Source organism: Canis lupus, chromosome 6 (assembly GCF_048164855.1).
Source record: "Canis lupus baileyi chromosome 6, mCanLup2.hap1, whole genome shotgun sequence".
Classification (NCBI taxonomy): Eukaryota; Metazoa; Chordata; class Mammalia; order Carnivora; family Canidae; genus Canis; species Canis lupus.
The window spans coordinates 64438583-64464246 of record NC_132843.1 but is presented as its reverse complement, the minus strand read 5'-3'; the positions used below and the strand labels follow the sequence as shown (position 1 = coordinate 64464246).

Below are 25664 nucleotides of genomic sequence, written 5' to 3'. Positions count from 1 at the left end.
GGTGGTTTGGAGCAAGCACGGAAGAAAAGGATAGGGGCGAGCTATGCCCTCCGGTGCTGTGGGGAAACAAAACGTGTGAGGATTAGTAGGTTTGAGATGAAGATTTATATTTGTGATTTGAGATTTATATGATCCTGCTAGGCCAGCTTTTTATTACATTGGACATCCTCGTTTCTGAGAGCAAAGCCCTTACTGAGGAGGCAAAGGCACTAACACTAAAGAAATGGTAGTTGTGCTGTGTGTGTAACACCGAAGCACAAATATTTGCAGAATAAAATTATTTTGGACATTTAGCTGGACGCTGCTCAGATAGCTTTATGTTTTCCTGACATCCTCTCAGGTCTCGTTCAATTCCACCTCTAGCAGAAAGCCAGCTGTTGCCCTGTTGATACCCCAATCCTTGGTTTCCTGTGCTGTATTGAAACGAGCCCTGGACTTAGAATCAAAAACCCTGGCTGAAGTATTGACTTCCACTCATAATCTATTTGATTGAGGCATGCCACTTAAAATCCTCAATTTCAGGTTCCTCGTTGCTAAAGTGGAGCTAATAATAACGTACTTCGCGAGATTGTTCTGAGGACTAAGTACGGGAAAGTGTTCTGAAGCTCTAAAATTCTACATAGATGCAAAATGCATGTTACTTGTACCATTGATTTTGGCGTTAGTCTTACGAATTACTTAATGACATATCATGTTTTATCTTGCTCCTGGAAGAGATCAAAAGATTCTGGAGGGCAAAGACTTGCCTTTTATTTATTTTGTATCTTGCTTTACATCTGATGTAATGCTAAGCATGCAGGCAGTGCTCAATACATTCTGGTACTCAATTATTCATTGATGAATGAATAAAATGTGAAAGGCAGTACAGTTTGAAAGTCACACTGAACATAATGAATCAGTAAGAAAAGGAAGAGAGATCTCAAAATCAAACATTTGTGGGACAGATATGCATACATATGTATATATGTATATCTGTATCTACACTGACATATATACATAGTTGTATATGTATGTATGTGGATATATATACATGTATAAATATATGGAGAGAGACTGAAAGAGTTCACAGGAATGGAATGCACCCTTTCTTCTTGGAAGGAAGAAGCAATATGGCATTTTTCTCCTCCCAATTAAACCACCCTTCTGGAAAATTTATCATTTAGGTGATAGAAGTGACATTTCTTTAAATTAACATTCAAGTTATCTGCAAACACATGATAAAAACTCTCCCCCATACTGTTTTAACAGAGCAAAGGAAAATTTTCTACCTGTTGGTAATATTTATTTTAAAAAGTCATATACCAAAGTATCAGACCATTACTATGGTAAGTGGCATTATATAACTTAGAATATAAGATTTGTTTTAATATTTCTTCCTCAGTCTCAATCTTTTGCTAACTTTAGTAAGAGCCAAACAGTGTACTTGTTTTGATGTTGAAGACGATTGCACTTTTCCCTTCTTATAAATCAAGATTTTCTTTGAAGGGAAAATTGAACATTAGAGAAGTGCTACTGAGAACAAACAGAAACAAGAATTTAAGACTAATGTGTCCCTTCTCTTACATTTCTCTTCTTTTGTATTAGGTTTTATTTAGACGGTGTCTTTATTGTCTTATTTTAGAACTGGGAAAGAATCCTGGGGTAGAAATCAACTTAAGGGAATAGTGAGAGGAATTTAAAAAATCGAGTTGCTCAAGGGTATAATTGATTTGATTACTCAGAATTTTGCTGTATATGTTGAATATGTTAAATATAATTAATCAATTCTCAGTTGCATAATACATTTAAGATGTAATAATGTCGAAAAGGTCCTTTTCCAATGCAGTATTTTTTATCATCTCACGATGCTAAGTACCTAGTACATAGTAGGTATGAAACACATTTCTACCCAATGAATAATCTGACAATTTTGCTATCATATTTAGAGATTGGGTATTTCTTAATGGACACTTTAATTTCCTCCCTACCCCAATCAGCTAACAGTTAAATCTATAAAGCTTTAGGGAATGTGTGTGTGTATGTGTGTGTGTGAAGAAATCTGTCTTTAATTATCTTTTACTTATTTTGCAAATGACAATTTTTAATGTTAATCATAGTACTTAATTCATTTTAGATACTATTACTCTCCATATTTTAATTTTTCAAATGAGTGTTTATCCCTAAAATAAAGGATCCGTAACGTTTTAAGACATTTTATTTATTGTGCAAATAACTTGGTTTGGCTGAATACTAATGACTAGATCTCAATTTTCTCAAGGTTAGTGCTGCATGATAGAGTGTAGCTCCTTTTTATTATCTGTGATAATGCAAAGAGTAAAAGATCTTTTTAATTAGAAGGGATTTTGATAAAACCGTTTTATAATAGATCTTTCCTTTCAGATATTTTAAGCTGAGTACTCTACCTACCATGTGCTTCTTTTCCCCAGCCTTGCCACTAAATACTCAACGAAGACATTGAGTCCCACAGCAATGAAATGGAAGTGAGCCCAGTGTTAATCAAATGTATCAAACATGAGTTATAAATATAAAATTAATAAGTAAATTTCAGTTCTAGTCATGATGATGTAATACCACTGTCTTCTAGCAACATAATTACTACAATATAAAAAGTTTTTTTTATCATGTTACCTAGACTATAGTATGGTCTAATGCTTATAGATAATATCCAAATGAACTGATTAACTGGTTCTGTGTTGACACCAACAACCTTCCACACCTTCAGTTTTTGCTTTGTGATTTATTTTAGCTTTATATAACTTTATGAGTACACACTAAGGTAGGGTAGAAAAGGTGAACTATTTTACAATGGGACCTTTATTTACATACTAGTCCTTCTAAGATTAAAAATTTTTAAATCTGTACTCTTGTCTCAGGAAAAGTGTTTAGTGCTAAATGAAACAATAAACCTTGTTTTTATTTATTATTATTTTTTTTTAATTTTTTTTTAAATTTTATTTATGATAGTCACAGAGAGAGAGAGAGAGAGAGAGAGGCAGAGACACAGGCAGAGGGAGAAGCAGGCTCCATGCACCGGGAGCCCGACGTGGGATTCGATCCCGGGTCTCCAGGATCGCGCCCTGGGCCAAAGGCAGGCGCCAAACCGCTGCGCCACCCAGGGATCCCTAAACCTTGTTTTTAAATATTGTTTTGAATGGGACTCTTATTTATTTTTTTTTACCTGCTTATGATAGTGTTAAGAGAAGCTATGGATTCAAACATTTGTTTATTCTCTTTCTTTCCCATTACTGGGATCTCTTATTATGCTAACAGTTGGTTTAAGGTTATATTTTTTGTCATAGTATACAATCATAATGTTTAAGATAATGATAACTTACATTTTCTTTTCTAAAATTTATATCACTTTTATTTTTTTATCTTATTGCATTAATTGGACTTTCAAATCAGTGTTGAAAAACTGGGTGATAATAAGCATCTCTTGTTTCTATTTTAATGGAAATAGTGTTGGTATTTTACCAGTTTATATTTCCTATTGTTTTAGGATATTTAGGAATGACTGCTGAAATTGTCAAATGTTTTTTTGAGGGGTCTAATGATAAAAAATGTGTTATTTTTTATCTTTTAATTTGTAAATGTATGAATTATATATATATATATAGCACTGAACTATTCTCATATTTCTAAAATAGATTCTGGTTACTATTTTAATTACTTGATAGATTCAATTAGTTTCTGTTTTGTTTACATGATTTCAGAATCAATATGTATAAGTGAGATTGGCGCATAGTATATATTTGTGCCATCTCTATTCAATTTTGATATTAGTATAGCTTTGTAAGATGAATTGAGAATATTTCTACCTTCTTTTCTATGCTCTGGAAAAGTTTGAATAGTAGGGAATTACTAAGCTATTTTTTCTTTGCATGTTACAAAATGTGCTTGCAGAATTATCTGGACTTGTTCATGTTTTTAGAGTTAGATCTTTGATCATCTTTATCTTCTGTGGTTTTTGACTAGTTTTCTTTCCTTTTTGACTCAATTTTATAATTTACATTTAATAATTATGCATTCCATCTAGATTGCCAATGTATTGGCAAAAAATTGCACAAAATATTTTCTTACAATTATTTTAATATCTTTCATGACCATGGACTTATTACTTCCCTTGTTGCTTTAAGCAAAATATTAAAACCAAACTTTTTTCTCCCCCTAACCTGATTATTACAAATGCTAGTAATACATCTTTCCTTCTTCTAGAAGATAAAATTTATAGTTTTGGTAAAATTGGAAAGATCCTGCAATTCCTATTTTTTCTACTGTCTATTCTAATTCTATCAATATTTTATTAATAATTGCAACTGCCCCATGAATGGTTTTATGTTAGACCTGGTAAACAATCTCTTTATTTACATTATTTAATCCTCAGAGTAGCTTTAGGGCTTAGGAATTAATGTGTCCATTTTATGGATGAGGAAACTAAGACTAAGAGAGATTATGTAACTCAGCCAATAATACTCCACCAGCAAGTGGCAGACTGGTATGGTAATTAGGTGTGTCACATTCCAAAGCTTTTGCTTTTAATCACCACTCTCTGCTTTCAGTACCTCTTTCTCATTATTCCCAACTGTACTGCTCACCTTGGTGCTAAAAATAACGATATAACTATCAGGGTCCAAATAAACCCACACATAGCTTTTCAATAGCTTAAAATGAACTCTAAACTGTGAACTTAAAAGATCTTGTTATTGTAATGATGGTTTTTGGTAAAGATTTTGTTTATTTATTCATGAGAGACACAGAGGCAGAGACACAGAGGCAGAGGGAGAAGCAGGCTCCCCGTGGGGAGTCCAATGTGGAACTCGATCCCAGGACCCTGTGATCATGACCTGAGCCAAAGTCAGACGCTCAACCACTGAGCCACCCAGGTGCCGCTGTAATGATTTTTTAAAAGATGTTTGTTTTCCAGATACTTGTGAGCTTTCCTCATTTTATCTTAGTATTTTGAGACTAGACATAGGGCCTGTTACCTAATATTTGGTCTATCACAAAGGATGTCACTTTTTTTTAAGTATATGTATATGTATATGAAGAGATATATGTATATGAAGTATATGAAGAGATCAGTAGGTGTTGATGGATAATCCCACTTAATTTTTTTTAAATTGTGGCAAAATACACATAGCATGCAATTTACTGTCAACCATTTTTAAGAGTACCCTTAAGTAGTATTGTACAATCATCACTACTATCCATATCCAGACCTTTTTTTATCTTGCAGAACTGAGACTCCATACCCCTTAAACAGTAACTCCCCATTCCCCACTCTCCCCAGCCCCTGATGAGCAGGGGCTTTCTATCATCTATAAATTTTTTACTTTCTGCTCTATAAATTTGACAATTCTATGTACCTCATATTAGTGAATTCATACAGTACTTGATTTTTTTTTTTTTTTGTGATGTTTATTTCACTTAGTTTGATTTCCTTTCCACAACTGTAGCAAGTGTCAGGGTATTGCTCCTTTTTAATGATGAATAGTGTTCCATTTTATGTACACTAAAATGTGGAATGTTTCCACATTCTCTTTATCCATTCATCTATTGATGAATACTTGAATAATACTTGGATTACTTATGGCCATTATGAATAATGCTGCTATGAATATGGGTATACAAAGATCTGAGACCCCACTTTTAATTCTTTTGGTTATATACTCAGAATTGCTGGATCATCTACTTTTTTAATTTTGTAAGGCACCAATTCCACTTAATTCACTAAATAGAGTAATAAAACAATATTCCGTTGCCTTGGGTCTCTGATTTGGAACATTCCTGAGAGTCAGAGACATCAAGGAAAGGTAATCTCAGGATTTATATTTGGGATGAGGTTCCTAGGTAAAACAAAGAGAATAGGGGATGGGAGGCTGCCCAAACTCTGGGATCTAGAATTACTTAAGTTCTCCAGCCCAGCCCACCCCACCCAGCTTCCCTAGCTCCCATAGTCTTCAGGATGACTATTGATAACAATAGTCTGAACAGAACTACAGAAAGGCCTCAGTACAGGCAAAAATGGGTGTTGATTTTCCCAGGCTTTGGGTCCATATTGTTACTATTTTGAGAGCCATTAAAGCATAGGGATTAAGAACAGGGATTCTGGAGCTAGAGCTCCTGGGTTTGATCTCAGCTCAGGCTTTACTACATGAGCTCTCTGTGCCTCAGTTTCCTTATTTGAAAATAGATGTTATAATAATACCTACCTCAGGATTATTGGGAGGATTAAATGAATTAATATATGTAACTGCTTAGAAAAGCACTTGACATATAGTTCTCATAATACTGTTTTTAATTAGTAGAAGTTACCATGTAGCTTTCCATACCTTTGGAAATAAGATGAATAACGTGATGTTCTCTGAGCTAAACGCTTTGGATCACATGAACTTTAGAATAAAAAAAGATATGTAACAGCAGTTTAAAGAGATAAGATTTGCACCCAGGCCAGCAGAACTAGATGGTAGCTTGATAAAACATTAACAGCTATAGAGAATGGATACTAGTCGTGACAGGAGTTGGTTATAAAGGTTATATTGTCTCTTATAGTCTCGGCCCACTCGAACACTGTCCAGGGATCAGGTGCCCTTTTGGATCCCACCATTTCAGGGATAGTGTCCCTGGCAAGCAGAGTGTGATAGCACTAAGCATTTGATTCAAATAATGAATTCCTCTAATCTGCAAAGCAACCTTCTGATTTTAACTTGGCTTCTCAGGTAGCTTCTCTGCATGGAGAGGCTGTATATGTGACACAACTTGAATTACCTGCTTGCATATCCAGTTGTAAGTCTCACTGGAAACTAGTACATTAACGTTCCCTTTTTACATGTCAATCTTGGGAACTTTATTAAGCCAGGTCTGCCCTGATTAACAGATTCATTCTCTCTATATTGACCAAGTAGATAATTGAGCCTACAAAACTGAGAGCCAAACCCTGCATCGTGGTAGATTCATAAAGATAATGTTCCCCTTCTTCTACCCTCATCAGTTTCTTGGGATATACGCCCCCTGCCTCTTTTATATCACCACACCACTAGCTCCTTTAATTTGTTGACTTGTTTTTTCTTAAATTGGAATTTCTATATGTGTGGCAGCAGTGATAATTCTTCATTATCACTAAGGCCAGTTTGCTGAAGAGAGGTAGAACATTCCAAGTTTTACCCTTCCCTAAATCCCTGGGCCAGCCTGACATGACCAAGAATCCATTGTGTGGTGAGTAAGAAGTGTGATCACTGCACTGTGAAAGCTTATTCCATGGAATTTTTGTTGTGATACAAGCCATCTTAAAACAGATAGAGCTGAAAGGACCTTACACATGAACTAGTCTATATCTCTGGCTTTACTGGTGGGGAAATAGAGGCTACATGACTAGGGCTATATATCTTTATGCTCTCTTACAGTTTCTTGAAGGCTTGACTATATTGGCCAGGACTTGTGACTTGTCAGTAACATTCTTCCTAGCACCAGACATATCTAACCTAGTACAAAAATTTAACTGCTAAAAAATCACTTTTCTTTCCTATAGTTTAGGTAGTAGTTCTCCCTTTGTTATATACCACTGAAATCCAGGTTCATATTTGAAATATAAATTCATCTTAGATTTCAGACTATGTTTTTTTTTTAAAGATTTATTTTCAGAGAGAGGGGGAGAGAAGGAGAATCCCAAGCAGACTCCTTGCTGAGTGTGGAGCCCAACTCGGGCTTAGTTTCACGACCTTGAGATTATGACCTAAGCCAAAATCACAAGTTGAATTAATCGACTGAGCCACCAGGGACCCCTTCAGAGTATGTTTTTAACTGGAATGCTTTGCAGCCTGATTGATGTTATGTCTTTTTGACCACTTTGTAAATAGATTTCAAGGCAACTACTTGGATATACTTTTTTTTTTTTTTTGAAAAGTCTTCTAAGATGGGCAGGTCCTTCTCAACTGCTGCAGGACATCAGCCAACCTGACAACAATATTCAGAGCTGGTTCTCCAACCTCTCAGATTTGCTAATGCCATTAGCCCAGTTGCCCACCTGGAGAGAGATGCTGAATTTGTCACATTGGTTTTTTAAAAATTTTATCTCTATAGCCCAAATTGTAGACATTATTTCATGATCTAATAATAATTGCAACAGTACTTTTAAAAATAATAATTACTATATACTACAATGTAATTATATTCCAGTAGTTCTGTTTAAAATTTCATGTTAACAAGAGAATTTTTTTATGCATAAGAGAATATTATTTAAAACATTTTAGAAGTGTTTATTTTAATCACAATAGAAATTTCAATTCTAAACATTTTTCTTATCTTTCTTTCCCTCCCCCCTCTCTTCCTCTTCCTCATTTGACATGCAGTACTATGTGCTTTAAGCTTTTTTTTTTTTTTTAATGGCAAAACTATCTTATTAGCTTAGCCTTACTTTTTACATACATTAAGAAAAATTTGGGGTTCCTGGGTGGCTCAGTTGGCTGAGTGTCTGACTTTTGATTTTCGCTCAGGTCATGATCCTCAGAGTCGTTGAGATGGAGCCCACACTGGGCTCAATGCTCAGAAGGGAGTCTGCTCAAGATTCTCTCTCCCTCTGCCCCTCCCTGTGGAGCATGCTCTCTCTCTCTCTCTCTCTCTAAAATAAATACATCTTTAAAAAAAGAAAAAAATTAAAAGTAAGTTACAAATGGATATACATTTTTTGTTAATATATTTTTAAGAGGAAAGTGAGGCAGCAAATGTGAATTAAACACAAATTGCTTTTTTTTTAAGATTTTATTTATTTATTCATGAGAGACACAGAGAGAGGCAGAGACACAGGCAGAGGGAGAAGCAGGCCCCCCGCAGGGAGCCTGATGTGGGACTCCATCCCGGGTCTCCAGGACCACTCCCTGGGCCAAAGGCAGGCACTAAACCTCTGAGCCACCCAGGGATCCCCCAAATTGCTTTATTTTTTTTTAATTTTTTTATTATTTATTTATGATAGTCATAGAGAGAGAGAGAGAGAGAAGCAGAGACATAGGCAGAGGGAGAACCAGGCTCCATGCACCGGGAGCCTGACGTGGGATTCGATCCCAGGTCTCCAGGATCGCGCCCTGGGCCAAAGGCAGGCGCCAAACCGCTGCGCCACCCAGGGATCCCCCCCAAATTGCTTTAATGTACATGCTCAGATGGTTAGTCAAAGAACAGTTCCTAGAAGTGTGTTTTGAACAAGATTTTAAGAGAGGGGATAGATATACATTGCTGAAAAAGAAAAGCTTGGAAAAAAGGAAAGTAAAACAAATTATGCATTGGGGAGCTATATCAGAAGAAGGGGGAATGGATGCTAAAAATGTCCATTGCAGGATGGTTAAGCAGGCCCTTGGCTGGAATGGATAAGGAATGTTGGGAAGCAGTGATTAGTAACATTATTGAGATGTAGATTTACAACCTTGCTACCCACATTTCACCTGGATACTTGGCTAAATTCCAAGGGAAATCCAAAGAGGGGAGGGAGACCGTGCTTGACCTGTAGAAGCTTACAATCTTGCTGATGAGACCAGGCAACTGGAAGGTAGAGGAGGAGCCTCGAAGTCAGTAGAAGCAGCTTGGATTTTATATGGTGTGTGTTGGAAGAAGCCTTTGCAGGGTCTCATGTATCATCCTGCTTCTATCATCTGCTCAGGAAGGAGAAATCTGAGCTGGGAAAAATCCCATTGAGCAGGTGACTAAGTTTCAAAAATCAATCTTCATAGCTATATATAATCAATGAACAAAAGAGCTGTTTTTTTTTTTTTCCACACAAAGCTATTTTGAACCACTTTAGAAAAAAATGGGCTGCCTAAATTCTTCTGTCCATGATTAACAATTAATGGAAAATCACTGGTTTCCTTTTACAGACAGCACTTAATGTCAGTAACTTCAGGCTGTTTTCCAATTTTACAGTAAATTTTTATACTGAAACCACTTTAGGAAGCTGTTTAGTCCATGGGCTTTTTTTGGTGGAAAGATGATGTAGGTAGACTAGGATAATGACATTTCCTTTTCCACACCAATAAAATATTAGCAAGATGCTAATGGCTCCATTTTGATACTGTCACTTTCAAAATAAAGGAGAGAGGTCAAGTTGCTTATGGAAACATCTTGTTTTATGTTAAAAGTAGCATAGCTTTATAATAGTTGAGATGGCAAATAATTCGGGTTTTGCTCTTATGTATCCGTTAATCTCCCACCTTGGATCAGACCTAAGAGAGAAAATTTCCAGATTTTTGTTTGCTATCAAATTAGTTTTCTGGTGTTGTTTGGTCTCATGTCTTAGAAATACAGATTTTATTTCTTTCCTTTCTTCTTCTTCTTTTCATCTACCTCTTTGCTACGTGCAAACTGCTCCGTGATTTCCACTCCGTCCACTGGCATTCCCATGGGAGGGCTTCTGAGGTCCTTGGTTTCCTGGAATGACATTTGAGGCATATTTAAGTGCCTCACGATATAGCTCGGCTTATGTGGGCTTTGACCCACGTGTATTGGTGGTAGGTCTCTGAAAGGTACCAGGACAAAAACAACAGGAACCTTGAGGTCTGGGGTCAGATTGGGTTGTGGTTGTCCATTTGTCACTTGCAAAGACTGTCCAGGAATGATCTTGTTAATGAGGTAGCTCTCTAAAGCCACCTGAGCTTTTATGTTCTGATTCTCTTCTGTCTGGGGAAGAACATCAGTGAAATAAGGTTTCACTCCCGTTATGGCATTGATTTCATAGGCGTTGTGCCTGTCAGCCAAAGCTCTCCCAGTTAAAATGGGCTGGAAAACAATTGATCCGGAGACACCACTCACAAAGTTGTTGAGGAGAGAATACCAAATTCCACCACTTATTGGGCTCAAAGTGACCCGGGGCCATAAACTGGCCAGGCTCCGGAGAGCTTCACGGTTCCAGGCCGAGGCAGGAAATTCAGGCTCAGTATGATAGAGCTGAGAAAAGTAAATGCTAAGAGTAACATCTGGATACGTTATTAAGAAATTGTACATTTTGCCAATGCAGCAGTGGTTGGCTTCGTTACAAGGGGAGTTGTTGGAATACAGAATGATATGCCTGATTGTGTTGTTGTTGTGTACGGCTGAGTCAAAATAACCATTCATCTCAAATAACATTGATTCTGGATGGGTATTATTCCCCGTGCAACTGCTAGCATGGCCCTTCTGCACCAGGCTTCCAGAAGAAGTTTTTAGTTCATAAAATGTGAGGTGCTTTGTTTGAGGGCACACTGGCCCATAAGGGAATCCAAAAATCTGATAAAATTCTGTATAGGGAACTCTTGCTTCTTCACCTGTCCGAATATGGTAAGGACAGTTAGAGCAATCTAGAGAGAAGCTTAGCCAGTAATAAGGTTTTACTATTGTTCCACGATTTGCTAGATATTCTTCATATAAGGGCTCCATTGCTAGTTTTACTGTCTTCTAGCTGCAACCCTAAACAAGGAAGAGAAATTATATATAAACCAGTGCAGGAAAAACTAAAGAAAATGCATTACTTTATTGAGGCATACTTTTCTTTAAAAGAGGTAGCACAATAACTGTAGCATCTTTGATTCTTAAAGATAGTGATATATAGCCATAGATTAGAAAGCTCAGGATTCACTTCTCTTCATCGAGATTCTTGGGGAGTGGGAAGGAGACAAAAAAGAAAGGCATAATGCACCTTTACCTGTTTCACAGAATGTGAGGCGATACAGCAAATGGATTAACAGTGCAAGTTCTGGAAACAGACCACCTCGTTTCAAATCGGGGCTCCGCCACTTACCGGCTTATTGATCTTCTGTAAGTTGTTTTAAGTCTGGGAGCTTCCTTGTCTGTGCAATGAGGATAAGAATCATATACCTAAAAAAAAAAAAAAAAAAAAAAAAAAAAAAAAAAAAAAAAAAAAAAAAAAAGAGAATCATATACCTACCTCCTAAGATTATCTTGAGGATTGAATGATGGAATAAATACAAAGTGCTTTATTATGTGCCTGACTCGTATTAAGGACTCAATAAATGTTAGCTTCTAGTAGTGATGGTACAAATCCCAGGATTATCTAACCGATTCTTGTTTATGAAAATCTAAACAAGCAAGCAGGGGTTTTGCAATTTATTCGTAATGTTCTTCCTTTGTCTCTTTCCTGAATGATATTATCTAATTATCTGCATAGGTTTTGAGTGTGCTTGCATTTAAAATCAGCTATTTCTTTCAGATCATTGGCAGTAAATTAGTGGTAATTATTCTTTTGGGAAAAGGATCATGGGGTCTATTTTGCTAAATGGTAGAGACTTCTTGTAGGAATGCCACTTGAGTATTCTTTGGGTCGTGAACACTTATTCATTGCCATTTGAGAGTTTTATTTCCAGTGGGTGGGTCTTGTTAGAACATTTTGGAAACTTTACCATTCTGGAAAGCACATATGGTTCCTTAGGATATTTCAAATAAATAGTTGCTGGGATGTTAAACCACAAAAGTTGAGATCTTTAAGTGATGATTTTTTTCCTTTAAACAAAAATTTCTCAGTTATCATTGTTACCAAGCTGCAACCTAGGACATTATAATTTAGTTTTAAGAACATTTTAAAATAACTTTTTATTATAGAAGTATTATGTTTTTCTTGTAGACTACTTTTAAAAATATTAATACTAAAAGGGAAAAATAAAAACTTGCACCGGTTTGTCTGAGTTATGTTCCCATAACTGTTAACATGTCTCTTCCCTCCAGTCTTTTTGCTATGTGCACAACATAAATAAAATCATGTTTTATACTTTGCTTTTCACTTTGCATTATGTCCTGAGTATTTCCCCATGTTATTAAAAATTCTTCAAGAAACAATATTCATGGCTAATTAGTATTTTATTACACAACTAATGTATAATCAAATATTCAGGTTCTTACCTCTTTTTTTATTATTATTATTTTAAAAACATTTTATTTATTTATTCATGAGAGACACAGAGAGAGAGAGAGGCAGAGACAACAGGCAGAGGGTGAAGAGGGTTCCATGCAGGGAGCTTGATGCGAGACTCGATCCTTGGGATCATGACCAGAGCCAAAGGCAGATGCTTAATCACTGAGCCACCCAGGCGTCCCTCTTTTTATTATTATAAATAATGCTTTGATGAACATTTCTGTAAGTAAATTTGTATTTTTCTTTTCTTTAATGTAGATTACTAAAAGTTGTATTATTAGCCTAAACTTTGTCAGATTGCTTCTCAGGAAGGTGTCCCAATTCTATCTCATTTTCTCCTAGTGATGTTTATCACCTTTACTGATTTGAGAAGAGAGCATCTGTTTCCCTTTGTGGTTATAATTTGGACTTTTTCAATTCCTAGTGAGGTTGAACACTTTTTCACATGTAGTGTTTATTCTTCTGTGAAATATGTTTGATCCCTTATCCCCCTCCTTTTGAGGTTTTCCTTACTGATTTGCAAGAACTCTTTGTATATTAAGGATATAAACTATCATAATTTTTGCAAGTATTCTACTTGGTTTATTGAGCCATTTAATTATGCTGGTGGCATTTTTAATTATACCAAATTTTACATTTTCATATGGTCTCATCTTTGCCCTTAAGATTTATTTTTTACTATTGTATTTAGAAAAGACTTACCCATCAAAGAGGAGTTAAATATTCCCCATGTTTTTTCCTAGTATGTATGGTTTTATCTTTTACATTTAACTCTTTGTCCAGGCAACAATACAAAGTATAAAATGTAAGAGAGATCAACTGACCATTACAAAACAAAATATATCTCTCATTTTCCAAAATCTGATTTGTCATTTCAGGAGTATTTATTACAGCCTTTCATATGGAAGCACTTTGATCAACTTCTTTCTTCCTCAACCCAGATCACCTCCGTCCCTGCTGTATTTGGTACAGCTGAAACCTGCAGAGTTCCTTGCTAATCCTGTCCTGGGCAGAAAATATTTTAGGAGCCTCAATCCTGCTACAGATGGAATGTGACCTGACTCATGTCACCATTATCCTAATGCTTAGATCTCTGCAGTAATTCTGGACACCACATACCCATCAAATTCCAGGTTTCTCCTAACCTCTGTCATGTCAGTTTAGTCCATAGGACCATGTGTTTGCCTCAGCATCCTCCTTAGTTTTATATTTTCCTGATGCAACTGAATTCCTGCCCTGAGGCTTTCCAGACCTTGCATATCTTTTCCTCTTGGCCTTGGACTTTCCTCCTTAACCTTTGGCAATGAATCCCATTATTTGGAGCCTGACACCATCTCCTGTTTGATCTGGGGCATTATTTTCTCCTTGGATTTTCTCCTCTTTCAGGCTTACTCATCAGACTAGATAGATCTCTCTGAATATCAAAACTTGCTGAAACCAAGTCCCAAATCTCACTTGCTTTTGAATATGGTGCCCTGGATGCAGTGTGCTGTTTGATGGTACACCTGATATCTAAGTGACCACTCAAATGACAATGTCAAGTCACCCATGATTTGATTAAAATGTTGTGGAAACAGTACCAACAGGTCTTTTCCTGCCTTTATGTTTTGGGGTAGGTGGAAGGGGTGGAATTAACTATACTTACTGGTCCCAGAATTACACTCTTGTGAAGCAGAAGTCTCCATGTCTTTCAAAATAAAGGCAGTATGGAAAGTCTTGACTGTTTTTCTAAGTATTCCTTTGTTTGTACTCCTTCTACCTTTTTTTTTAAATTAATTTATTTATTTATGATAGTCACACAGAGAGAGAGAGAGTGAGAGGCAGAGACACAGGCAGAGGGAGAAACAGGCTCCATGCACCGGGAGCCCGACGTGGGATTCGATCCTGCGTCTCCAGGATCGCGCCCTGGGCCAAAGGCAGGCGCCAAACCGCTGCGCCACCCAGGGATCCCATGTACTCCTTCTACTTTACCTGGGAAAGATGCATAATGGAGATCCTGAGGCCTAGTGTCCTTCATATGTAATGGACGGAGCTTCTGGAGTTTCATTCTTGCTAATGGTTTTTCATTGTCAATCAGCTGTGGTTCCCTGTTGGTGAAGTCTCCACTTTTTCAGAGGGTCTTTCTGAGACTATTTCTTTGCTCACTTTTATCTGAACGGGAGCAGGAAAGAACTCCTATCCACTTGCAACTCTTACAGAATTTGTGCTTTATATTATTCGCTTTTGCTCTCTGCCCTTTCATTCTGCCCCTACCCAGGCAAGGGGCATGCCCCTGTTCAGCTAGGGGCTTGCCTCAGGAATCTCACTTGGCTCACAGGCCAGGTTGGCTAACACTTGTCTCCCCAGCATCCTGTGTTCCTCCTCCTTTGTCCTTTTGCCTCTGCTTTGGCTGTGCTTGGGAAAGGCATGCTGCCCTCAGTAGAGCAGATCTACGGATAGGAAGAAGCAGAGATCTGTAGAACCCAGTTCCCTGCTTCCGGTTGTGAGTAGCCCCTGGAGTGAGGCCCTGGGACCGCAGCCTTCCTTAATTTAACATAAATGAGGCATACATGAAGACAATCTGCTCTCTTTACACCCCCCCCCCCCCTCAGCTAGGATTTAGTGAGTACTGGTAAAGCACAGTGTGCACTGGAGTAGTTGGAAAATGGTGTTTGCCCTTCCCAATCTGTGCACAATCTGTTAGCAGCTAAAAACAAATGTTAACAGTTATAATTACCATCATTTTGTCTCCAGGCTTGGATCACATTCCAGGTGTTCTAGAAGATGGTCCATTCCCTTTTTTTCTCTCTTATGTAGTATGCCGTGTTTCAAGGGGCTTCAGAGGGCGATGGCACTGTAAAGCTTCACCTCCTGACTTGGTTCAGGACTCTTTTGCAGTTTGTGTCTATTAGTTCCTTTGAACTCTGCCGTCCCAAGTTAGAAAGACCTTGCTGAGGTGTGGCTGCCTCTAAGAACACTGTTGAATTGGTGCCATGGTAACGTTTGCAAAGCAGCTACTGCTAGGATACGGCTCTGACACTTATTACTTTATTTGCATTTCAAACCACCTGTTCCAAAGATGAAAATATACATGAATGCATATTCCAGTCTGGATAAAAGCATACTATCTGACTATTTAAGTGGATGTGTTGGGGTTTTTCTCCCTCTGGCTGTAAGAATCAAGCTCTGAGGTCCTGCTCCTCTGTGTCTTTGTCCTGACCTAGAACAGGTGCCAATCCCTGGTGTGTGGACACAATTCATTGGTTCTGTCGCCTGTGGAAGCACAGGGCCTTTTCTCAGGAGGTTTGGCCTCCAGTGAGAGGGAGGCACCTATGAAAGGGAGCAGAAGCTTGATCTCCCCAAAGGAAGGTGCTTTCTACTAGTAGGTCCACAAGGAGAGCTCTTCACTTTGTCCAAATCTAGATTAATAGGTGCCTGCCATCTCTCTCTTTTTATAAATTCCTGGGAGACTCTTGCTATTGCTATGTATCTGTTTCCCTCCAGTTTAAGGCCTACCCTCCCCCTGGATTCATTGTGGCCCCTTCTCTGTAGCTAATGGAAGAGCCACTCAGCCTTCTCCACTCTGTTCCCTTGCCCACCTTCAACTCCACGTCATCTCCTAGGATTGGACTTGTTGATGGTCATGATTCATTGTTTGTGCCTACTCCCAATTATTCCTTCCTTCCACTTGAAGGAGCAAGTGGTGACCACTACTGTGTATTTCCATTAGTTACCAACAAAAAGTTCTTAAGCACATTTGCTACGCTGAAAATAGCCCACAGGACAATAGAAGCACCCAGAAGGCTTCCTGCAGCAGCCTCCACTCTTAACTAGTTTCTCAGTCCTAGTCTCCACAACAGCAGCTATCATCTGTCCTTGAGGAGACTTCTTCTGGTTTAGATGTTTCATGTTGGGGGGATCCCTGGGTGGCTCCACGGTTTGGCGCCTGCCTTTGGCTCAGGGCGTGATCCTGGAGTCCCGGATCGAGTCCCACATCAGGCTCCCTGCATGGAGCCTGCTTCTCCCTCTGCCTGTGTCTCTGCCTCTCTCTCTCTCTCTTTCATGAATAAATAAATAAAATCTTAAAAAAGATGTTTCATGTTGATCTCTGCATTTTAAGGGTCTCAGGTGTATCCATCTCCTCAGCTAGTTAGTTTTCTTTTATTTTTTTTAAAGGTTTTATTTATTTATTCATGAGAGACGTGAGAGAGAGAGAGAGAGAGAATGGCAGAGACACAGGCAGAGGGAGAAGCAGGCAAGCCCTATGTGGGATTTGATCCCAGATCTCCAGGATGACGCCCTGGGCTGAAGGTGGCGCTAAACTGCTGAGCCACCTGGGCTGCCCCAGGTATTTTTCAGTTACATTTTCTTTATTTTTTTTTCTGAAGATTTTATTTATTTATTTATTTGAGAGAAAGAAAGAGCCAGGCAGAGTACGAGTGGAGAGGAGGAGCAGACGGAGAGGGAAAAACAGCCGCTGTGCAGGGAGACTAATGCGGGGCTCGATCCCAGGACCTGTGGATCATGACTTGAGCCGAAGGCAGATGCTCAACCAACTCAGCCACCCAGGTGCCCCCACCAGTTACATTCTCTTTCATGCTTTCTTCCATGAGTGCTCACTATTGGCCCTTTCTCCACGCCTTTGTCATTCTCACTTCCTGCCTCCATTTTCCTAGCATCTCCTAACTCAATGAAATTGTAAGACCAAGATATCATCTTTTATTTAACATTAATACCTGACATCCTATTAAAAATATTTCCTCGGATCCCTGGGTGGCTCAGTGGTTTAGCACCTGCCTTCAGCCCAGGGCGTCATCCTGGAGTCCCAGGATCGAGCCCCACGTCAGGCTCCCTGCATGGAGCCTGCTTCTCCCTCTGCCTGTGTCTCTGCCTCTCTCTCTCTCTCTCTGATGAATAAATAAAATCTTTAATAAATGAATAAATAAATAAAAAATATTCCCTTAAGGGTCACCTGGTGACCTAATGGGTTAAGCATCCAACTCTGGATTTCTGTTCAGGTCATGATCTCCATGTTTCAGGATTGAGCCCCACGTTGGGCTCTGTGCTGAGGTACGGAGATTGCTTAAGATTCTCTCTCTCCCTCTCCCTCCCTCTGCCCTTTTCTCTGCTCTCTCTCACTCTCAAATAGATAAATAAATCTTAAGAAAAAAATTACTCCCTTAAAAATGAGCCTCTATCCACTAGTATATTTATCAATTGCATTATAGGCTAAATTTAGGGATCCCACCTAGCAACCAGTTTTAAAAACAGCTCTACTGAGGTTTAATTGACAAAAACTGTATATATTTAGGGTATGCAACTTGATCTTTTGATATATTTATACATTGCAAAATGATCACAGCAATGAAGCTAATTAACGTATCTGTAACCTCATATAGATATCTTCTGGGGGCAGTTGTGTCAGAACATTTAAGATCTACCCTCTTAGTGAATTTCAAGTATATAATAGGTATTGTTAACTGTGGTCAACATGCTGTACATTAGCTCCCCAGAACTTAGTCATCTTGCATAACTGAAACTTTGTACCCGTTGGCCAAAATTACTTCATTTCCCCCTTGCCCCACACCCTGGCTATCAACATTTTACTCTATGCTCCTATGAGTGTATTTTAGATTCCACCTCTAAATGACATTTTGCAATATTTGTCTTTCTGTTTCTGGTTTATTTCATGTAACATAATGTCCTTCGGTTTTGTCCATGTTGTGTCAAATGCTAGGATTTTTTTTTAAGGCTGAATAATATTTCATTGTATGTATATACCACATCTTCTTTATTCATTCATCTTTCCATTGACATTTAGGTCATTTCTATAGCTTGACTATTGTGAATAATACTGCAATGACTATAGGAGTGCAGATATCTTTTCTCTGAGATACTGATTCCAATTCTTTTGCATAAATACTTAGAAGTGGAATTACCAGATTAGGTGGAGGTTTTATTTTTAATTTATTGAGGAACTGCCATATTGTTTTCCATAATGGCTCTACCATTTTACATTCTGACTAACATTTCCTTTTCCATGTCATCATCGATCCTTGTTATCTTTTGTCTTTTTGATAGTAGCCATCAAACAGGTGTGAGGTTGTGGTTTGGATTTATAATTCCCTAATGATTGGTGATGTTTGAGCACCTTTTCATATACCTGTTGGCTATTTGTATGTCTTCTTTTGAGAAATGTCTGTTCAGGCCCTTTGCTCTTTTAAAAATCAGATTATTTGGTTTCTTTTTGCGATTATGTATGTTCCTTATGTATTTTGGATATTAGCCCCTCATCAGATATGTTGTTTGCAAATATTTTCCTACAACTATTTGGTGAGGAGACTTTCTTTCCCCATTGTGTAACCTTAGCACTTATCAAAGATCATTTGACTGTATATGTGTGCATTTATATTATTTTTGTCTCATTTGTCTATATGTCTGTATGTTGTAGGTTGTCTTTTCACTTCGTTAAGTTTCTTCAGCTGTGCAGAAGCTTGTTAGCATCATGTAGTCCATTTGTCTATTTTTGCTGTTTTTTTAAGATTTTATTTATTTATTTAGAGGGAGGGAGAGAGAGAGAGCAGGGGGAGGGGCAGATGGAGAGGTAAAGGGAGAAGCCAACTCCCTGCTGAGCAGGGAGCCTGACTCCTGGCTCAGGCTCAATCCCAAAATCCTGAGATCATGACCTGAGCTGAAGGCAGATGCTCAACTCATTGAGCCTCCCAGGTGTCCACCCAGAATGATTTTTAAAACTGAAATTAGCCACAAGAAAATGAAGGACCTTGATCATAGGGTTCCTGCTCGCAATTCTTATTGCTAAATTAACATGTACAGGAAAGGAGAAATTTGAACAAACATCTATTTCCCCAGACTCCTTTCTTCTGTCTTCCTTTGTTAACTTGCCATGCTTCGTCTTCATTCAGATGAATTACAAGGCATATTCTCTATCAAAGTAATATGACATTTTAATGAAAAAGCTTTGCAAGGGCAAAACTCTCTTACACTGATATTTATCTTTAAAAGACAAAACTTTACTAGGTTTAACACTCCAAAAATTGTTTCTCATCTCTGTGTTATGGCATCCCAATTTGGGACATACCTAAGATGGCTTGTGTGTTGCTAGTTGCTGCCTATAAGGTGACTTAAAATAACTTATATCTTATTGATATTTTTTTTAAACTTTTATTTGGAGGTACTGTGCCCAATTAAATATATAATTCACTGCTTTCATAGCAGTTTGGTTGACACTGAATAATAATGCCCACATTCTTGAGGCAGTAAGAAACTACGTAGGCTGAAGGAAAAAAAAAAAGCAAGCATGAAATAAAGGAGAGCAGAGAACTCAGTAGATTTCATGGGGGCTCATTAAGGAATTAGGTAGAAAAAATGGGAGAAGATAAGTGTTAGGACTGAGGAAAAGAAGGCAAAAAAAAAAAAAAAAAAAAAGCAAGGGATGGATGTCTTAGCTTGTGATCATAAACAGAAAGGCCACAGGGTGGCAGCACAGTCTTGACAGCGGAAAACTTTCTGTTGGACCGCCATTCCTTTGCTAAAACCACACACTTAACACAGAATTCCTCCAGGTTGGTTTCTCTCATTGTCCTAGGTAAATACCAACACATGTTTAGAATCAAAGGTAACTCCTAAAACTTAAGCTGAGGCAAAGTGCAGGGTGAAGGCACCATCTTTACCCCCAGAATCTGAACATACACTCTAAAAAAAGGTTCCAAACTGGGGAAGGACCAGTTAAGCTTATGAACTGCCAACTTAAGGTTATGAAATCATCTTGTAAAATTCAACGAAAGTGATTTTATAGGAAAATGAACAAGAAAGATGTAGAAATCATAAGCTCATTTAAAAAATAATTTACTAAACAGATCAAAATATATAAAAATTTTAAATTACATTTCAATAAATGTAAATGGAACACTCGTCTATTTTTGCTTTTGTTGCTTGTGTTTTTGACGTCATATCCAAGAAGTTGCTGAGACCAGTGGTACAAAGGTTTTCCCGTATGTTTTCTTCTAGGAGTTTTATGGTTTCAGGTCTTATGTTTAAATCTTTAATCCATTTTGGTTTTTTTTTGTGTGTGTGTGTGCATGGTGTAGGATAAGGGTCCAATTTCATTCTGTTGCATATGGATATCTAGTTTTCCTACAACTATTTGCTGAAGAGACTATCCTTTCCCCATTGTGTAACCTTAGCACTTATCAAAGATCATTTGACTGTATGTGTGTGGGTTTATATTATTTTTGTCTCATTTGTCTATATGTCTGTCTTTATGTAAATATAAAGAGAACAAACATAATATAGAATAAAAGAAAGAAGAATTAACAAAACTATCCATGTTGTTTATTGAAAGTATATGCATAGATGACTGGTTATACAGAATCACCGTTGCTGTTATTATATTCTACAATCATATTAAACAAAAAGTTTTTGAAGGATATATCTATATTCAAGATCCTATAAATGCACAGTTTGTGAACATCATGTATATCGACTTATATAAAATTTTTATTGTGATCAACCAACTTGCTTCTTACTTGCTACTTGATCAGATCTAGGTCCAATTGACAATAACACTATTTGCAGAATATAATATATATCCAGACTGATTCTGTGTTTATTTTGATAGCATTAGAATAGGGAAAGCCAGTTGTAAGAGATATGCCGATAGGAATAGAGAAAGAGATTTTAAAGTAATTTCACAAGCTCAAGGTATTAATTTTTAACAGTTTTAAAAAATAAAACAAGTGAGACCGTATTTTCCAAGTTCATCACTAGCCACTTCCAAAAATTTATCCTGTAAAGTTATATTAAAGTTTTCTTTCAATGAAAGGACTAGTTTATGGTTCCATGAATTTCCAATGCATAGATTCTCTATTGAAATGATTATCTATTGCATTGATAATAGTTGTTAAAATTATGAAACATGACTTACAATCTCTGGAAACTCTGTTCTTCTACACTTTTAATACTTATTTTGACTTTTCAGTCATCTGCTTTTGAAAAACATGTTGAATTTATTCCATGTTTGGAGACACTAAGATTATTAACATATCAACGAGTTCAGACGAATAGGCAAATCTGACTATTTAATGTACTTTATCTTTAAAAAGTTGGGCCCAAACTGGGTCTTATCCAGCAGTAATTCTGAGGGTTTATTCGATAGTTCAAACATTCTCTACAGAACTTTTTCCCTTGATAACCATCGGACCTAGCATGTAAAGCAGTTGTTTCTAATAAACATCCATATTATCACATAAATGGAATAATTTCAGATGTAATGCATTAGCCTTTATGTAATTCATAGTTTTTACTGTGTCATTAAGCACACTGATTAGTTCGGTTGACTTTTTTCCCTAGTAAGGTTTTCCTGATAAAGGTTTTCCTGATAGTGTGTTGTTTTGCATTCTGGCTCAAGCTCCTTTTTTTTTTTTTTTTTTTTAAAGATTGTATTTATATATTCACAAGAGGCACAGAGAGACAGAGACACAGGCAGAAGGAGAAGCCAGCTCCATGCAGGGAGCCTGATGTGGGACCCAATCCCAGGTCTCCAGGATCACACCCCTGGGCTGAAGGTGGCGCTAAACCGCTGGGCTACCTGGGCTGCCCTGGCTCAAGCTCTTTAACCTGAGCAATTATCCTAGAAATTTCTCCCATGCAGGATTTAAACCCTAAATCACTTTTCTGATATAAATCATACAGTCATATCAAATTTCTATAAAAGTTTCTAAATACTTACTCTTGATTTCTGTATTTATCTTGTTTACATTGGTAACAGTTTATGAATGGGCCCTGGCTCACAGACACAGCTTTGAGTGCCATTGCTTTCATGTACTTCTTCCATTTCACTTAAGTCACTATTAGGTAGTGATTCTGCTTAACTAAGTTCACTAAATTTAATTTAAGTTGATTCTTCTGGCTATCTTAGAAATGATAAATAATTTAGATGAAAATATCATTCCTTGAACAAAGATGAACATTTACTGAATACCTACTTTGTGCCCCCACACCTGGGTAGCTCAGTGTGTGAGCATCTGTCTGGCTTTGGCTCAGGTCGTGATCCCGGGGTCCTAGGATCGAGTTCCGTATCAGGCTCCCCACAGAGAGCCTGCTTCTTCCTCTGCATGTGTCTCTCCCTCTCTCTCTGTGTCTCTCATGAATAAATAAATAAAATCTTAAAAAAAAATACCTACTTTGTGCCAAAAATTTTACATGCCTTGCATCCCTGAGAGGTGCGTATTATTACAATGTCCATTTTACAGATAACAAAAGTGAGGTTCAAAGTGTCTAATGTTAAGATAACATAGCTAGTAATTGGTAGAGCTGGGATTTGAACCCAGGGTGCTCAAAAACTCTTTTCTTTCTTTTTTTTTTTCACACACATTGCATTTTATTGTTTTCTAAAAGAGGTCTTTGCTCCTTTAGAAAAATGAAATGAGGGGAGACAGCCCATTGTGGGGGGCGGTGGATTGGGAGAAGTCCTTGCCAGAAAGTCCTGGATGTCGCCTCTGCCTTTCAGGAGGGAAGTCTGACCTTCACCCTGGGGGTGGGGGGGGTGGGGGCTGAAGGGGGTGTCTTCCGGGCTTGGTTAGGTGACAACACCCATCAGAGTGCTGCTCAAGCTCCGCAGCGGACACAGCTCTTAGGGTGTTGAGTATTTGGGGGAGATGGAGGGAGCACTGGAATAATACATCCTCTTACCATCTACACCTGGGACTAATATGCTGGAAGCATCAAAAGCTCTTTTCCTAATACCATAACCCTTCCATCACATCTTACATTTTGAACACAAAGAAAATAATTTCAAATTTATGACCTACTCTTAAGATAAATGGGAAAAATTACTTTTCCAAAGTGAGACAATGATGAAGCCATGTAAGAGAAGCAAACGTAGGAAAAGTGTGTCATAGTGAGATAGTGAGAGTGGGAAAACAGCTGCAAGTGTTTCTGTCAGGAGGAAAGAAAATTTTTTAAAAACCAACTTCATTGAGGTATTTATATAATAAAAGGCACCCATTCTATGTGAGCAATTCTATGAGTTTTGACATCCAGATATATTCATGTTACCACCATTACAATAAAAATATAAAACATTTATATCAACCCCCAGTTTTCCCTGGGTCTCTTTCTTCCCTATAAGTCACCATTCTTCATGGCTCTAGGAAAGTATTATCTTTTTAGCTCTTACTATAGATTAGATATGTTTTCCCCCCAAGTTTCACATCCATGGAATCATAAAATATGAATTCTGGTATCTTTTACTTGTTCAGCATAATGTTTTTGAGATTCATCCATTTGATTGTGTATATCAGTAGCTTGTTACTTTTTAATATCGAGTGATATTCCATTGTATAGATTTGCTATAATTTATATATTCATCTGTTGATAGACATTTGTGTTGTTTCTAGTTTGAGGCTATTATGAGAAAGGTGCGCTGAACATTCATGTCCGAGCCTTTTTGTGTGGACATAGGTTTCTATTCCTCTTGGACAAATACTTAACAGTGGAATTGCTAGGTTGTATGGTAAATGCATCTCAACTTTCTGAGAACTGCCAAACTGTTTTCCAAAGTAGTTTATTATTTTACATTCCCACTAGCAATGTATGAGCATTCCAGTTACTGGACATCCTTGGCAACACTTGCTATTGTCAGTGAAAGGAAGTATTTGACAAGTCAATTCAGAAAGACTAGTCTCTCTTTCTCTCTCTCTTTTTTTTTTAAAGATTTTATTTATTTATTCATGAGAGACACAGAGAGAGGCAGAGACACAGGCAGAGGGAGAAGCAGGCTCCATGCAGGGAGCCCGATGTGGGACTTGATCCTGGGTCTCCAGGATCAGGCCCTGGGCTGAAGGCGGCGCTAAACTGCTGAGCCACCCAGGCTGCCCAAGACTAGTTTCTTTTAAGCTTGTCATTTGACAGGAGGGGAGTAAACAATGAATGGGATTCTGTAGTAGTTCTGTTTCTTCATTTACATAACTAACCCCCGATAAATCTTCAAGAGCACCATCCTTATCAAATTTGATGTTTAGTTTCTCACTGCTTTCACCTCCCCTTCTACCAGCCTCTTCAAAATGAAGTCACAGAGCTGAGCTCGTTTAGGATGCGAGCACGTGGAAGCTGAGAGAAAATATCATGACCACGGACTCAGTATGGAGAGGATATGGAAAGCTCTGGAAGTCCTCCAGATACTTGCTGTCCAGAAGTCTGTTGTCGGTCTAATTGTTTCTTTGCTAATATTACCTTTTCTTTAGTGACTTTTAACACAGTTCCTTGCCTTTCATGTTTTATAGTTTTAATATGATGTGTTTAGGTGTGATTTAGTTTTATGTATCCTGCTTGAAATCCAAATTTGTGATTCTCATTTTTCATTAATTCTGGAAAATACTCAGCCATCATCTCTTGAAATATTTGTTTCCTCTATTCTCTTTTCTTTTGGAACATTTGTTAGGTATATATTGAACCTTCTTATATGACTCTTAGTTTCTTGCTGTAATTCCTATTATTCATCTGTCAGTGCCACATTCTAGATATTTTCTCCAGATCAATCATCCAGTTCTCCACTTTTCTCTACAGGTCTGTCAATTTGCTGTTTAAACCACTTACTGAATTCTGTTTTTTTTTTTTTTTTTTTAAAGCTACGGAATATATATATATATATTTTGTTTCTGTATTTTTCTTCATTTTCTTATTTTTGATCTTTTTAACCTTTAATTATTTTAGATGTTCTTATTATATGCTCTGTAACAAATAATTCTATTATCTGTGTATCTAATATTCTTGGGAATTTACC

The 25664-nt window shown here is 37.6% G+C and overlaps 2 protein-coding genes across 4 annotated transcripts in view; one reads left to right on the top strand and one right to left on the bottom strand.

The window, feature by feature from the left end:
- RGL1 (ral guanine nucleotide dissociation stimulator like 1) overlaps positions 1-25664 on the top strand; it is a 249980-nt gene that overhangs the window by 532 nt on the left and 223784 nt on the right. The gene's annotated exons all lie outside the window — the stretch shown is intronic.
- On the bottom strand, positions 9686-15847 carry APOBEC4 (apolipoprotein B mRNA editing enzyme catalytic polypeptide like 4). 2 transcript variants are annotated; one of them, XM_072830927.1, is made up of 3 exons: positions 15600-15847; positions 14855-15034; positions 9686-11424 (listed from the first exon to the last, which is right to left on the bottom strand). In XM_072830927.1, the coding sequence occupies exon 3, from the start codon at positions 11392-11394 to the stop codon at positions 10291-10293; it is 1104 nt and encodes a 367-aa protein (XP_072687028.1). In that variant the 5' UTR covers positions 11395-11424; positions 14855-15034; positions 15600-15847; the 3' UTR covers positions 9686-10290. The 2 variants fall into 2 exon arrangements, with proteins under 2 accessions (XP_072687028.1, XP_072687029.1); XM_072830928.1 differs by lacking the exon at positions 14855-15034.

Coding starts and splice junctions, on each gene's coding strand:
- APOBEC4 (XM_072830927.1), bottom strand. CDS start 11,394: ATGGAGCCCTTATATGAAGAATATCTAGCAAATCGTGGAACAATAGTA.